We start from the raw sequence: 17125 nt of genomic DNA, 5'->3' as shown, positions 1-17125 counted from the left end.
TTAATGCTTTGTTCCCAACTATTATTGGATGATTTGAGCATCCATTGATGATTCTAGTCTGAATCAATTATTATTTTAATGCTTGATATAGTGATTTTCTCACCGTAATATCTCCTTTTTAAAAAAAGATTCAATTATTTGAAAGTCAGAGTTACACAGAAGGAGAGGCAGAGAGAGGGAAAGTCCTCTATCCTCTGGTTCACTCCCCAGATGGCCGCAACGGCCGGAGCTATGCCGATCCGAAGCCAGGAGCTTCCTCCAGGTCTCCCACGCGGGTGCAGGGGCCCAAGGGCTTGGGCCATCTTGTACTGCTTTCCCAGGCCACAGCAGAGAGCTGGATTGGAAGTGGAGCAGCCGGGACTCAAACTGGTGCCCATATGGGATGCTGGCACTGCGGGAGGAGGATTAACCTGCGTAGGTTGTGTAAGGTGTAAGGTAGGGGTCTTGCTTCATACTTCTGCATGTGGAGATCCAATTTTCCCAGCACCATTTGTTGAAGAGACTGTCCTTTCTCCAGAGATTGATTTTAGCTCCTGTGTCAAAGATAAGTTGGTTATAGATGTGTGGATTGATTTCTGGAATATCTATTTTGTTCCATTGGTCGACATGTCTGTTTTGTAGCCAGTACCAAGCTCTTTTGATTATAACTGCCCTGTAGTATGTCTTGAAGTCTGGTATTGTGATGTGACTGGCTTTGTTTTTGTTGTTTAAAATTGCTTTAGCTATTTGGCATCTCTTGTGATTCCATATGAATTTTAGCATCACTTTTTTTAGATCTGGGAAGAATGTCCTTGGTATCTTGATTGGGATCACATTGGATCTGTAAATTGCTTTGCGTATTATGGACATTTTGATGTTATTGATTCTTTGCAGTCCTTGAACATGGAAAATTTTTTTCCATTTTTGTGTGTCTACTTCTACTTCTGTCTTTAGTGTTTTGTACTTTTCATCATAGAGATCTTTGACATCCTTGGTTAAATTTATTCCAAGGTATTTGATTATTTTTTGTAGCTATTGTGAATGGCAATGATGTTAGAAGTTCTTTCTCAGCCATGGCATTGTCTGCATATGTAAAGGCTGTTGATTTTTGTGTTGATTTTATACCCTGCCACTTTATAAAACTCTTCTGTGAGTTCCAATAGTCTCCCAGTGGAGTCTTTTGGATCTCCTATATATAGAATCAAGTCATCTACAGTTAGGGATAGTTTGACTTTTTCCTTCCCAATTTGTACCCCCTTTTTTTTTAAGATTTATTTATTTATTTAAAATAGTTACAGAGGCCAGTGCCCCGGCTCAATAGGCTAATCCTCTGCCTGCGGCACCGGCACACCGGGTTCTAGTCCCAGTTGCCCCTCTTCCAGGTCAGCTCTCTGCTGTGGCCCGGGAAGGCAGTGGAGGATGGCCCAAATGCTTGGGTCCTGCCCCACAATGGGAGACCAGGAGTAGTACCTGGCTCCTGCCTTCAGATCAATGCAGTGCGCTGGCCATGGCAGCCATTGGAGGGTGAACCAGTGGAAAAGGAAGACCTTTCTCTCTGTCTCTCTCTCTCACTCTCCACTCTGCCTGTCAAAAAAAAAAAATAGTTACAGAGAGGCAGAAGCAGAGAGAAATACAGAGATCTTCCATCCACTGGTTCGCTCCCCAGATGGCCACAATGTCTGGAGCTTTGCTGATCTGAAGCCAGAATCCAGGAGCTTCTTCCCTGTCTCCCATGAGGTTTCAGGGTACAAGGACTTGGAATACCTTCTACTGATTTCCCAGGCCATAGCAGGGAGCTGGATCAGAAGTGGAGCAGCCGAGACTTGAACCCACGCCCATATGGGATGCTGCAGGTGGCAGCTTTACCAACTATACCACAATGCCAGCCTCTGATTTCTTTTTGTTATCTAATGGCTCTGGCTAGAACTTCCAGGAATACATACCATTAAATTTCTAGAGAACATTGGGGAAACCCTGCAAAGACACTGGTATAGGCAAAAAGTTCTTGGAAAAGACCCCAGAAGCACAGGCAATCAAAGCCAAAATTGACAAATAGGATTACATCAAGCTGAAAATCTGCACTGCAATAGAAACACTCAGCAAATTGAAGAGGCACCTGACAGAATGGGAGAAAATGTTTGCAAACTATGTGACTGATAAAGGGTTAATATCCAGAAAGAAACTCAACAACAGTAAAACAACCAATTCAGACAAGATTGGGCGCGTTCAGGTACCAATGCTATCTCACTAGTCCAAGTGATCAATTTCAGTTCACAGTTGATCACACTGATAGGTCTAAGAGTCAAAGGGATCACACAAACAAGACTAGTGTCTGCTAATACTAACTGATAGAATCAAAAAGGGAGAGAACGATCCATCATGGGATGTGGGATACACAGCAGACTCATAGAATGACAGATGTCCTAAATAGCACTCTGGCCTCAGAATCAGCCCTTAAGGCATTTGGATCTGGCTGAAGAGCCCATGAGAGTATTTTAGGCATGGAAAGCCAAGACACTCTGGAAAAAATAAAAAAAAGAAGACCTAAATGAAAGATCTCTGTTAGTGAGATCCCAGTGGAAAGAACGGGGCCATCAAAGAAGGAGGTACGTTTCTCAGAAGGGAGGAGAGAACTTCCACTTTGAGTATTACCCTGTTGGAATAAGATCGAAGTCGGTGAACTCAAAAGGCTTCCATAGCCTTGGCAACTCATGACTAGAGCCTAGGGAGATTACTGACGCCATAAACAAGAGTGTCAAATTGTTAAGTCAACAACAGGAGTCACTGTGTACTTACTTCTCATGTGGGATCTGTCCTTAACGTGTTGTCCAATGTGAAGTGATGCTATAACTAGTACTGAAACAGCATTTTACACTTTGTGTTTCTGTGTGGGTACAAACTGATGAAATCTTTACTTAATATACACTAAATCAATCTTCTGTATATAAAGATAATTGAAAATGAATCTTGATGTGAATGGAATGGGAGAGGGGGCGGGAGATGGGAGGGGTGCAAGTGGGAGGGAAATTATGGGGGGGAAGCCATTTTAATCCATAAACTGTACTTTGGAAATTTATATTTACTAAATAAAAAAAGAATAAAATGAAAAAAAAATAAAACAAACAAACAAAAAAACAACCAATTCACTAAAGAAATGGGCAAAGGACTTGAACAGACATTTTTCAAAAGAGGAAATTCAAATGGCCAATAGACACATGAAAAAATGCTAAGGATCTCAAGCCATTAGGGAAATGTAAATCAAAACCACAATGAGCTTTCACCTCACCCTGGTTGAAATGGCTTACATATAGAAATGAGCAAACAACAAATGCCTAAGAGGATGTGGGGAAAAGGGTCCCCAAATCCACTGTTGGTGGGAATGTAAATTGGTGCAGCCACTGTGAAAGAAAGTTTGGAGATACCTCAGAAATCTCAACATAGACCTAAAGTATGACCCAGCCAACCCACTCCTGGGAATTTACCCAAATGTAAAGAACTTCACATGTGTAAGAGTGATATCCATGTTTACTGCAGTTCAATTCACAGTAACTAAGATATGGGATCAACCTAGATGTCCATCAGCTGAAAACTAAATTATGGAATATATACTTGACGAATATTACACAGTGGTAGAAAAAATCCTGTCATTTGCAACAAAATGGATATCAGTAGAAACCATTATACTTAGTGAAATAAGCCAGTCCCAAAAAGACAAATACCATATGCTCTCCCTAATCTGTGGTAGCTAATAGAGTACCTGAAAGGTAATCTATAGAAGTGAAATTGAGACTTTGAGATGTGATGATTTTGAACAGTCCTTAACTTGGCTGTTGAAGAACAAAATGTTTTATTTATTTAATTACTTTCATGCTATTTCTTGAAATCTTTACCTAGTCTATGGTTAATCTTATGAGTACAAAATTAACTGAAAATAGATCTTTGTGAAAAATAAGAATTGGAATAGCAGAGGGAGCAAGAAGGTTGGGAGTGTGGGGGTAGGAAGGTCAGCTTGGGAAGAATCGCTGTGTTCCTAAATGTGTATATATGGAACATGTGAAGTTTCTACTCCTTAAAAAAAAAGGTTTCCTGAGTATACGTGTGAGAGAAATGGAAGACAGTCCAGAGAGGCTAGAGGGGGAGAGCTCTGAATGCTGTGTTAGGAGATTCAGGGTGGCTTTGCAGGCAGCAAAGGGCTGCAGCTGCTTTTGAGCAGTGTGGTGCTGAGCAGAATTGTGGTGCCAAAGGATTCAGTAGGAGGAGACCAGGAGAGCATAGGTCCCCCTGCAGTCTGGCTCTGGAAATCTGGGCATGCGTTAGAAAACAGAAATTGATGGTTCTGGCACTGCAGCACAGCGGGTGAAGCCAGGGCTGGCCTGCAGTTCCAGCATTCCTTATGGGTACTGGTTCAAGCCCCAGCTTCTCCACTTCCAGTCCAGCTCTCTGCTAATGCTCTTGGGAAAACAGAAGAAGATAGCCTGTTTCTCTGGTCCCCTGAACCCACTAGGGAGACTCAGACGAAGATCCTGGTTCCTGGCTTCGGCCTGAAACAGCCCTGGACCTTGATGTCATTTGAGGAGTGAACCGGTGGATGATAGGTCTCTCTCTGTGTTTAAAAAAGGGGAGAGGTAGGGAAAGGCATTGAGCATGTTTTTGAGGTCTCCAGTCTGAATTACTGGGAGGCTGGCAGAAGCTTCTCTCCAAAGAAGTCCTGGGGAATTTTACAGACAGTGTTTAAGGATTCAGTATGGTCCCTGTTGCTTCTAATCCCAAACTCTCCCTGAACTCAAAATCCTGTATGCTATAGAAAGATTTTGTGATGTTAAGTATGATGAGAAATGAGCTGTCTGTACTTAAGGTGTGAAAACATTGACCTTGGTGTAATGGACATTTCTCACTCCTCTTTAGTAAAATGGACAGTAGTAACTGCCTTTTTAAACCTTCAGAGGTGGCTCCCTGAGAGCAGCTTATCAAAAGAGAGGCAGTTGTCAGCTTTCTTTTGGCTTCTTTGTCTCTCCATCCCTTCCTAACAACTAAAAATTTGCTTTGCACCTGCTCCAACTGGGTTCGGAGTGATAAGCATCTTGCAAGCCCAGAAAATTGTAGTATCAAATCTCAGCCCCAACTGTGAGGCAGCACTATCATCGAATCCCTGCTGAGAGACCTTGCTTTCCCAATTCCCAGGAGAAGAGCTCTCTCCCCTGGCCTCTTTTCAGCTTTGAACTCTGACCTAAACCTTCTCTTTAGCTACAACCGTGCATTGCTCTGGGTGCTGGCTTTGACTCATCCCCTCGTACTCTTGTGTCCTGGACTCATCAGTAGGTCAGGCATCGGTAGCCTGGAGGTCATAGGGATGCCCAATTTGAATAATGAGTTTATTTTTCTAAGGAGAAGAAATGTACCCATCTATTTGTTACAGTCCATTGCTTTTTTTGGAGGAACAAATGCTAAAGAACATTAGAAATATTATCTGGGATTTGGTACATATACATAAACACTTCCTGATGTCCATAGAGTTGTTTTTATTTATATCTTCTTTCATAAATTAAATGCTTTGCTATAACTCATGTATGTTAAGAGGAACATACATATATCACTGCTGGGACAATTGAAATCAATTCCATATTCAAGAATACTCTCATAAGAATTTCAAATGAAGCTAGTAGACACTGAATACATGTGTATAGTATCTGAACAGACATACGAGTCATTTTTTAAAATTTTTATTTAAGTTATGCCAGTTTTGTATATCTCATATATAGATTTAGGAACATAATGATGAGTCATTTTAAAGGGAAAGAAAACACGGTCGACAGAGACAGTGACTTTGTCTTTGTTTTCTTCTTAGGTTTTTCAAACAGACCAAAGTCATTAAAAATACTCCTCAACCCCCAAAGTCACAAGAAAGAAGCTATTCAGGTCTATCATGAGAAGGTTGAGCCTCTGTTGAAGCTTGCAGGAATAAAGACTGATGTAACAAGTAAGTCACTTTCAGAATATAATTTTTCACCATTGAGAAAAATATACAGAAGCGGAATAATCTGAATTTATTCTTAATTTCAGCATGGAAAGTGACAGATACTACGTAAAGCTTTGCTATGTACATCTATAACGTCATCCAGCTCCAAGGTTAAAATTTCATTAGATTTTTGTAATTATGTTGTTTTTATTAGAATATTGCTCTTTTAGAGATTTTTAGGACTAATTATTTTCAGGTAGGATTTTTGAAGCTCTGCACTTTATGGTATCTTTATTGTGATGTTTGCTATTTTCACATGATTCTGCAGCTTGGCAAGTTGATTTCTACACACATTTATGTAATTGATGCCCTTCTATGGAATCCTTCAGTAGACTGTTTTTGTTCTGACTCTGACCCCTGCTGGTTAGGTCAAAACTAAGCACATGGCTGGTTTTAGAAGGATTTAGAAAAATCAAAAGCTTGCATTCATTGTCTGAAATAAGAAATATGTTGAAGCTTGTGAAAAGAAAATAGATTTTTGATAAAAATAATAGATCAGTGATAGCCTTTCCAACATTTTTAGTTAGGTGACCAAATTCCTTTGCCTGTTTGAGACTGTTGTATTTTTTCTGTGGTGGGAAATTGAGAGGTAAGGTTGATCCTATCAAGAGTCACAACTTTTCTACTTTTATTTCTATGCAGCTGTACTTACACATGCTATAAAATTACAGTGAATTCTATTTTTATAAGTTTTATTTATCTGAAAGAGTTAGAGAAGTGTGTGTGTGTGTGTGTGTGTGTGTGTGAGTGTGGGAGGGTGGATCTTCCTTCCACTGGTTCACTCCTCAAATAGCTGCAATGGCTGGAGGTGAGGTGATCTAAAGCCAGGAGCTTCTACTGGGCCTCCAACATGGGTGCAGGGGTGCAAGAATTTAGGCCATCCTCCACTGCTTTCTCAGGTGCTTTAGCAGGGAGCTGGATTGCAAGTGGCGCAGCTGAAACTTGAACCGGCGACTGCGTGGGATGCTGGCACTACAGGAAGGGGCTTTAACCTGCTGCGATACACTGCCAGCCCTGACAGTGATTTTTCCTTTTGTTTTTTTAAGATTTTATTTATTTGAGAGATAGAGTTACAGACAGTGAGAGGGAGAGACAGAGAGAAAGGTCTTCTTCTGTCAGTTCACTCCCTAAATGGCCACAACAGCCAGAGCTATGCTGATCGGAAGCCAGGAGCCAGGAGCTCCTTCCTGGTCTCCCATGCGGGTGCAGGGGCCCAAGCACTTGGGCCATCTTCTACTGCTTTCCCAGGCAATAGCAGATTGGAAGAGGAGCAGGCGGAACTAGAACCAGAACCCACATGGGATGCTGGCGATGCAGACGGAGGATTAACCTACTGCGCCACAGCGCCAGCCCCCCCCGACAGTGAATTTTCATTGATGGAAAACATTGTATAGGAACCTACTCAGGAGTTAAGAGCAGAGGGCAGTTGAGTGCCCAGGTCCCAGCTGTACATTGTTGGGTAAGAGATTCACAGCGACCTGGCATTGCTCAGTTGGAACCAAGGCAGAGGGCTTCACAAAGTAAGAAAAGTCACTGATGCCTACACCTTGTGATGTGGAGGATTAGTGTAGGTGTTAGTTCCTTTAAAAAAGGCAAGCTTTGTGGGAATGTCAGCCATGCTAAAAAGCATCTACCACACCCCAGAGAAACTACCATAAAAACCAGAGGAATTTCTGAATTGAAATAATAATGAAGTCAACCTTTTATGTGGTAATTTTTGACCTCCTTATAGGTGACTTAAAAGGAAATGAGAAAAGTTAGACATGCTATTCCTTCCTGTTGGGAATTTTTGAAGATTGCCTGAAGGAAATTAAAATTAAATTTATTTATTAAAAGTTGAATAAACTTATTCACACATAATTCTGTTCATTGATTTAACATATGACTACAACAAGACAGTTTGACATGGTTATTCTAATCATTCAGTTCCAGAATCTCTTAGAATATTTACCTGGTGTTCAACATTGTACAGAATGCAAGCTGAATAAGCCATCTTCTGCTTATGAGTGACATTTATGTTATGTATTCAAATAGTTATTTGAAATGTCACAACTAACACACACACACACACACATATACACTGTGGCATCTCAGCAGGTACTATGTATTTGGACCAAAATTCAAGAATAGCATTTGAGCTTACAGTTTTTAAAAGGAAAAGGCAAAACTTCAGGAAGAAAGATGTGGTAGCACATATGAACAAGGAGAGGGAGAGAATGTTAAACCTGTAATATTTTAAGACTTTGTTTCATTATTTTGATCTATCTTCTTCAGTTTTAACTCCTAATTCTGACTCTTTCCATCATAAAATAGCTGCCAGTGAATTGGATCCTTCTCATATCTACTGAGATGTGGAGGGTTTGTATACATGTAGGACCTAACATGCTTTAGTCCTGAAAATGGGTTAAAATTTCTCTTTCAGTTTGGCTGTTCCAATACAACATCTGTGCCTAATCAAGAACAATCATTCCCTTAATCATCCTGACCCTTCCCAGGGGCTGAGGGTAGACTTATTTTTCTAAAGATGCTTGAACTAAACGTAGGTTCTGTTAGGGAGGAAAAGGGCAAAATGACTTCTGGGAAGGCTCTCAACAAGGCATGCTATAGGAAGTTTGAGGCCAGACTATAGATTGATCTTTGTGCTACATTTTGTGGTTTACTCATCATACAGTGATCTACAATTGGTATAATTTTTTTATAGTGTGAAAATCTGGTTTAGTTAAGATGACTCTACCAGCACAATAAAGATCAGGAAGGAAGAGAAAAATTAGAAGGCAACTGGTACCTGAGTACTGAACTGAGACAAGAAATGATAGTGATGTGTTTTCCTTCCTAAAACAATTGTATTGGAGAGGAAAAAAAGTTCTGGTTTTTTGCTACATTTATAAATGTAACTGAATTTTAAAATTTAGTTGATCATAAAATTAGAGCAAACTGGAATTACTCATTTTTGTGGACTAATTATTAGCTGCCTAACACTCCTCCTACAGGTGAAGCTATACAATTACATCCTATGCTTTTAAAATGATTTCAATATGTATATTGAATAAATACAAATATAAAAAGTTTCTTAATTTGTGTGAAAGACTGAATAAACATGTGGATACTTGAAAAGCTTTAATATTCCTGCCTAACTTGCAGTTATTTTGTGGCTCAAAATAATGTATAGGAAATGACTTTGTAGGTTATAAACTGCTATAGAAACATGGTCATGATGCTATTTACTTCATTTTCATAAAATTATATAGTAATACACTTTCATTTATATCTTGAAATAAAAATATTTTACATGAAAGAATCGAGCAGAAACAGAACCTATCTTTTGCACATCCATTGTGGCCATTGTTTTTAACATATCTTTGTGTGCATTGATGAGTCCAAATGGAATATGAATTATGTAAATTACTGTTAAAATGTGTTAGATTATTTTCTTTATTTGCAAAGTAGGAAGGGAGGGAGAGAACGAGATGAAGGGAAGTTGGGTGAGTGAGTGGGAATTCTCCCCATCTGTTGGTTTACTCCCCCAGATGCTTGCCATGACTTAGGCTAGTCCATGGCCAGAGCCAGAAAATAGGTGCACCATCCACGTCTCCCAGGAATGCAATTACTTGGATCATCATCACTGGTTTCCAGGGTCTGCATTGGTAAGAACCTGCAGTCAGGAACTGGAACTGGGGATTGAACCCTTGTCTTAGTGAGACGTGGATGTAATACCTGCTAAGCTAAATGCCACTCCACACAATAAATTGTACATGATGAATAATTCATTGAAAAATAGTGCTGTAAAGATGTGATACATGATTTGAAAAATTACAGCTATATATGTACATTATAAAGTAACTTTTTCCATAGATTTATTTTAAATGGATTTCACCACATTAATACAAATATATTTACTCCTTTCATTTTGACTTACGCTGAAACCCTAACTACTTCTGATTATAGATGAGGTTCTTTTTGAAATATTCGAGCTGAAGTGTCATGCCCCCTCTGCTTCCACCACGAATGCAGTGTTTTAACTAACAACATCAGAAAAATTTCTGGAAGAACCTAGCAAGAACTGAGAGATTTGTCTGGTAGCCTATTTGTATAGAAATCAAAGAATAAAATGAATGGTAAGCCCATTCTGGATACATCATTTCTTTCTCTTGTTCCCAAATTAAAGCAGACTTCAAGACTGTTCTATTAAATGTATGATAAATATTTTGAGAGTTTGTAGATTCATAAGGTAATTCATAAATAATAAAGTTAAGGCAGCATGAAAATCAGACTTAAGAGCATGTATGGGGTCCTGTAGTTTAACTTCCATCAAGTGGTGGAGCACAGGTGTGCAATGCCCCTTGTGGGTAGCCAGATCGCCTTGGCTTGACTGTTTACAATAGAGGTGGGAAACAGGTGCCACCTCTTCTAGACCGATTCATCCCAGGATCTCCTAGCTCGTTGATCAGGGACACTAGCGATGTTTCAAATTCACAAGCCCCTTTGTCCAACCTCCTTTGTACTAGGCATAAACTGTACCACACAGGGAACTTTTTCCTCTAGTAATTTTGCTTTACTAGGGTTAATGTTATCTTTTGTAATGATACAAAAATGAATGTTTCCCATGTAGTGTTTATGACTCATTGAGGGGGCACTGTTGTGGAGCAGTAGTTTAAGGTATTGCCTGCAATACTGGCATTCCATATGGGCACCAGTTCGAGTCTCAGCCACTCCATTTCTGGTACAGCTCTCTGTTAATTCACCTGAGAAAGCAGCAGACAATGGCAGAAGAACCTGGGCTCCAGCCAACCCACATGGGAGACCTGAATAAAGATCCTCACTCCTGGCTCTGGCACTGGCTGTTGTGGCCATTTGAGAAGTGAACCGATAGATAGATAGATAGATAGATCTGTCTCTCTCTCTCTCTCTCTCTCTCTCTCTCAACTCTACCTTTCAAATAAGTAAATAAATCCTTAAAAAAAGCATTGCGCTCTCTGAAGACATGTCCTGTGTGTCCTTGATCTTTCCTGTTTGTGATAGGCACATCCATTTCCTTTAGTCATTTATTAACAAAGTTGCTAGACCTTATTTTGGTTGTTATCCTCATGTTAAATATGCTTTTCTGGATACAGTCTTGATCTCTGCCAGCTCAGGGGCTACGCGAGTCCCTGATCACAAGATGATTTTGCCTTCTAAGCACAATTGTCAAGAAAGGGGTTTGTTGTCATTCTGCTCTTCCTTCTCCTTCTAAGATCATGCCTCTAGCTTCTGAGGATTTTACCAAGCCTCTTTGTATTGTTGCTGCTTACAGCTCTGCTTTCAAGCCTGCCATTCTTTGGAAATGCTTTTTGTCATTGTTGATCTTATCAAGCAGAGAGCTGGGCAGTCTGATGAAGCTGAGTCACAGAAGATGCTTGAAGCCTCAGGCGTTCCTCCTTGCAATACTACCTGCATTTTAATAAAAACCTGCATAAATATTCATGCATCATATCTTGCTGGAGAGAGATTTCTAAGTGAGAAAGTCTTTCTTTTCTCAAATAATTGTGCATGCACATGGCTAATTACGTTGCCAAACTCAGAGGCAAGTTGGGGAATTGGATGTTTCTTCTTGGGGACAATGAAGAGTCACCAAAAGGATTTATGCAAGGAAGTGATATGATTAAATATGTTTGAAAAAAGGTCCTTATGGCTGGACTAGATGAGGAGTTGAGAACAGAAAAGCGTATGCATAAAAGGTAGTAGTGTCCAGATCTAGGGCATTGGCCATGAAGAACAAAGGGATGCTGCAGCCCAATTGAAAGATGGAACTAATTGGCCTTGGCCCTAGGGTGGTTACAGAGCATGGAAGAGAAAGCTAATCTAGGAAGAAATACTTTTCCTATTTGGGGAAGTGGATAGTGAAACAAAAAGTGCACTATATTTTAGAGGCAATATATTTGAAGATAGACATGGATTCCATTTTAGGCTTTCTAGATTTGAAGCACCTATAGGACACTGGACTGAAAAATGATTCCTTATGTCCAAGTCTAATCCCATCTGATTTCATTTCAGCCCGTTTTCTCATTAGCATTCCACCTCAATGTCAAGGCATTACTCCCTTCTAGTCTTGTTTTCATGAGGAAGTCCTGTTTATACTGAAGAGCAGGAATTATCATCAAACATCTGTAAATTTTGAAGGCTCCAAATATCCTGTAGCATAAAGGCAAAGGTTGGCCGACCCTATAGGAAAAGGCAGATCAGTGAAAGAAGAGATTAAGTAACACTTTCTGAAATTACATTGGGCCTAACAAGCAATTCTTTATGTTGATTTGGAGCAAGTTGATTTGAGTTTCTCTCTGATTCCAGAGCCCATAATAGTCTATCTAAATCATATTTTTATTCTTCTATGTCTAAATAGTAGTCCTGAACACACTTTATCCTTGTTCCTTGTTATTTTTCTTTATAATCTGTAATTATTACTTTAAATTATATATTAATTTTAATTAGTGCCTGTCTCCAGAATGCAAACTCCTTGAGGTCAAGGATTTTAATTTTCTTCCTTCTACTGATATATTTTAAGTGTGAATAGTCAGAATTGCTTTATCTTTTCTCTGTTTCTGATCAGTGATTTTATTTAACTTTTGCAATATTACTTTAAAAAAATACTATTTGTGGACAGTTTGTGTTAGTGTATATCCAAATTCTACCTGTAAGATCAAAGAAAAAGACTGACATGTTGCCTAAATAAAAATAGCATTCAATCATAACATAATTTTAAATTTCATTTTCTATAAGATTTGAAAAAATTTACCAAAATAAGATTTGATATAAAAGCAAGACTTGCTAGTTCTCAGTGTATGTATTTCTTTATAATGTTCTTAATTATTTTAATGTGTTTCTGTATGCAAGATATTATATTGCATTTAAGGCTACCATTATTTGCTGTGGTTAATGAATGATTAGCACATGTTTTATGATAACTTTCCAAATTTACTAATATTAATATTTTACATCTGGTTTTATTGCAGCTTTCTTAGAAATTAGAGACGTTTTATTCATGTGGATGTTAAGGTATTTTGAATAAGCTGTGGGAGAATTGCAATGCAACATTGCTGGATACAGAATGGCTCTTTTAGACACCAAGGCTAATAATTTTTAACAATATCTAAAAACATTGTAGGAAAAGCTTGAACCATGCTGGCACCAGGGACAGACAGGCATGAAAGATTAATGTAATCTTGCATATAATGATGCACATTCGTACACAAAAAATGCATCTGCAATGTCATGTCAGTCAGCAGAAATCTTTGATGGGTGGGTACAGCTGTGCTGTCTCTTCTGGCAGAGCTGCCCTAGAAAATGCTAAATGTGGTTGTGATGCTTGGTGCCATCTGCAGTGTGCCCGTTTATCCTGTCTTCACTGGCATTCACAATACTGTGCAGGGCACCAGTGACTGTGGCGACAGCAATACAGAGTGACAGATTCATTTCCTTGGAGGATCCAGGCTCTGGTGGGCCAGTGTGCCACCCTCCTCTGTAGGTCTGGGTCTCCTGTCATTGGTGTTGGCTTGCCTTCCAATTTTCACTTCCAGCTCTTCCTCTGAATAGTCTAGCAATTCCAGACACACATTCTTGTGGTAGGTAAATCTTACACTAGCCTTTCAACTAATTTATTCATGTAAGAATGCCAAAGAAATTTAATATTGTTCAATGCCAGCTAATATGCTGTATTTTCAAAATACTGCTCCACGGCTTCTGGCTTAAAGGAAATGTGTCTTATTTAAGGAACACTAAATAGGCACCCAGATAAATTCTCCAACCGCTGTATGTGGGATATCCCCAAATGACTTACAGAGTTGGAACAAACGTTGAATATTTGACCTTCTTTTACATAAAGCTATAAAACATAACAGGAAACTAACATCTAACCCTCTTTCCTATGATTAAAAGATAAATATTCAAGAATAAGCATTATATTATGACCTGACCATATGTTAACCATACAATTTTTTCAATCAAAGTTTAAAAAGTGTCATAACTTAAAACTTGCCTTGTTTGTGTGCTTATCTTTAACAGTAACAGAATATGAAGGGCATGCTGTGTCACTGCTTCAGGAATGTGAGCTTCAGGGATTCGATGGGTAGGTTATATTATTAATCTGTGTGTGTTGTTTAGCTTACATTAGTAAATGTTTTGGTCAGTTTTGTCTGCATATTTGGGACATAATGATTTTAAATATTTCTAGTGTGGTTAATTGGGCTGTGTTTCATTTGTGTAATAATTAGCGATGATAATGACAATATGACATTGTCTTCTACCTCTCAGGATCTCGTATAGGAAAGCCAAAAGAGAAATCTCAGTATAAATGCTAGGAAATGACAGGGTACTCATCTGCATGTGTATGTTTGCATTTATATTTCTTAATTCATGGGGCCAGTGTTATGGGGCAGCAGGTTAAATTGCCACTTGCGATACCCTTATTCTGTATTGGAGTACTGATCTGAGTCCCAGCTTCTGTGCTTCTCATCCAGCTTCCTGGTAATAAAGGCAGTGGAAGAGGACCTAAGTAAGTGCTTGGGCCCTTACCACCCATGTGGGAGACCAGAATGGAGTTCCTGGCTCCTGATTTCAGCCTGACCTAAACCTGGCTGTTGGTTATTCGTGGGGTAAACTTATTGATGAAAGATCTGTCCCTATTTGTCTGTCTCTTTTTTCAAATAGATACTTGCATCTTTAAAAATATCTAATTCTTGGGGCCAGCCTTGTGGCACAGTGGGAAAATCTGCTGCTTGCATCGCTGGCATCCCATATGGGCACCAGTGCATGTCCTGGCTGCTCCACTTCTGATCTAGCTCCCTGCTAATGGTCTGAGAAAAACAGCAGCAGATGATCCAAGTGTTTGTGCCCCTGAACCTGTGTCAGAGTCCCAGAGGAAGCTTCTGGCTCCTGGCTTCAGCGTTGCCCAGACCCAGCCATTGTGGCCATTTGGGGAATGAACCACCAGATGGAAGATATTCATTCAGTCTCATTCTCATTCTCTCTCTCTCTCTCTCTCTCTTTTTCTTTCTCTCTCTCTCTGATTCAAATAAATCTTTAAAATAAATTTTAAAATCTAATTCTTAATTCATGACTTTCACCACATGATTATATAGAAAGGCACTGATGAAAGACACTATGAGTCATTTCATGTAATGATGACTATGCATTGATATTGAAATTTTTGTGAAACTTACATTTTAATTCTATTTTTCCTGAACATTTTGAAATGCCTCATATGCTGTGATCCTCTTTTGAACATTTATTCCTGGTTTTATTAGCTAACCATTGGTTAATTTGACTGTGGTTGACTGGAGGACATATTTGTAATAATAAATGTTATTTTCATAAAGAATAAAAAGTGCTCATTTGAATTACCTCTTAGACTCTAGTAACAATCAAACAGGTGTGCTATACATAGTGGCCATTGGAAACCACTATTTCCAATACATTGCTGGAAGTGTATAAAGATTGCTCAGTGGCATGCAAGCATTAGAAATAAGTTGGCTGGCATTTCCATTTAAGAATTGATTTGCTGAAGAGCCCATGAGAGTATTTTAGGCATGGAAAGCCAAGACACTCTGGCAAAAAAAAAAACAACAACAACAACAACAACAAAAACAAAAACCTAAATGAAAGATCTCTGCCAGTGAGATCCCAGTAGAAAGAACGGGCCATCAAAGAAGGAGGTACCTTTCTTTGAAGGGAAGAGAGAACTTCCACTTTGACTATGATCTTGTCTAAATAAGATCAAAGCCAGTGAACTCAAGAGGCTTCCATAGCTTTGGAAACTCATGACTAGAGCCTAGGGAGATTTCTGATGCCATAAACAAGAGTGTCAAATTGTTAAGTCAACAACAGGAGTCACTGTGTACTTACTCCTCATGTGGGATCTCTGTCCTTAATGTATTGTCCAATGTGAAGTAATGCTATAACTAGTACTCAAACAGTATTTTATACTTTATGTTCTGTGTGGGTGCAAACTGATGAAATTTTTACTTAATATATACTAAATCAATCTTCTGTTTATAAAGATAATTGAAAAATGAATCTTGATGTGAATGGAATGGGAGAGGGAGCAGGAGATGGGAGGGGTGCGGGTGGGAGGGAAATTATGGGGGGGAAAAAGCCATTGTAATCCATAAACTGTACTTTGGAAAATTATATTTACTAAAAAAAGTTTAAAAAAATTTTAAAAAAGAATTGATTTGCTGAAGTCCTAGATTAATGTGTAAGACTAAAACTTATATTCCTATTGGGAAATTTTGTTTTTTTAACAAGGGTGAATATTAAGAGTTATAAAGGTGGCAAGTATGTGAATTACTTGTGTCACATGCTGGGAAGGGGTCAACAAAAGACCTTTAATTAAGGTCAGGCCAGGCAGTTGGTTTTGCACTTTCATCAAAGTGTAAGAATTTTATTTCCCCAAAGAACTATTGAAATATCTTGCAGTCTCCCACTGGGTTGCCAAGTTAGATGCTAATCTCCTGTTATTTCACCCCTCCCCACAGAGTCAGGTTTTTCTGCTAGGCTCAGGGCTGGTGCAGACCTGAGGTCGCCCTGCTTATGACGTATGTCCAAAATGGCGCCTGCTCTGTCTTGCTCGCCTTTGAGAGGTGAGCGGAGAGAGAGAAACTTGTGTCTGTATCAGTCACTTTTTTTATTTTTTTCCTATCTCTCTTCTAGTTAGCCTGGTGAACTTTTCCCCACGGAGTTTCAAGCCTCGTTCCCTCTAGCCTCCTCTTTCCGCTTGCCCGCTGGTATCTCGGGCTATGGAGGTTCGGCTCACCTTGCGTTCCAGCGCTGGTGCATTGAGTCTGCCGCTGGTGTCCCGAACTTGGGCTCCCACGCTCTCCACACAGGTCCACTGTGAATCACTAGTTCCGGAAGAGTTTCTGCTGCTGTTTCATCCCCTACTCTTCCTTGACCCTGCAGTATCTCCACTTATATTAAACTTTCTCTCCCCCCGGACTAAGTGTGCTCCCTGCCTATTCCGCCATCTTGCCGCAAAGCTCTCATTTGTGAATGAAGGTGAAATTAAGACTTTTCATAGCAAACAGAAACTGAAAGAATTTGTTGCCACTCATCCTGCCCTGCAAAAGATGCTTAAAGATGTGTTACACACAGAAACACAGA

The 17125-nt window shown here is 39.5% G+C and overlaps 1 protein-coding gene across 1 annotated transcript in view; it reads left to right on the top strand.

The window, feature by feature from the left end:
- Window positions 1–17125, top strand: part of CERKL (ceramide kinase like) — a 176092-nt gene that overhangs the window by 114238 nt on the left and 44729 nt on the right. The window contains exons 3-4 of the mRNA XM_062188693.1: window positions 5825–5956; window positions 14030–14093. Of these exons, the coding sequence (XP_062044677.1) occupies window positions 5825–5956; window positions 14030–14093 (196 nt within the window). The remainder of the gene's footprint in view (window positions 1–5824; window positions 5957–14029; window positions 14094–17125) is intronic.

The sequence above is a fragment of the Lepus europaeus genome, chromosome 1 (assembly GCF_033115175.1).
Source record: "Lepus europaeus isolate LE1 chromosome 1, mLepTim1.pri, whole genome shotgun sequence".
NCBI lineage: Eukaryota > Metazoa > Chordata > Mammalia > Lagomorpha > Leporidae > Lepus > Lepus europaeus.
Note: the sequence above shows the minus strand (reverse complement) of the source record. Positions and strands in the feature narration are given on the sequence as shown.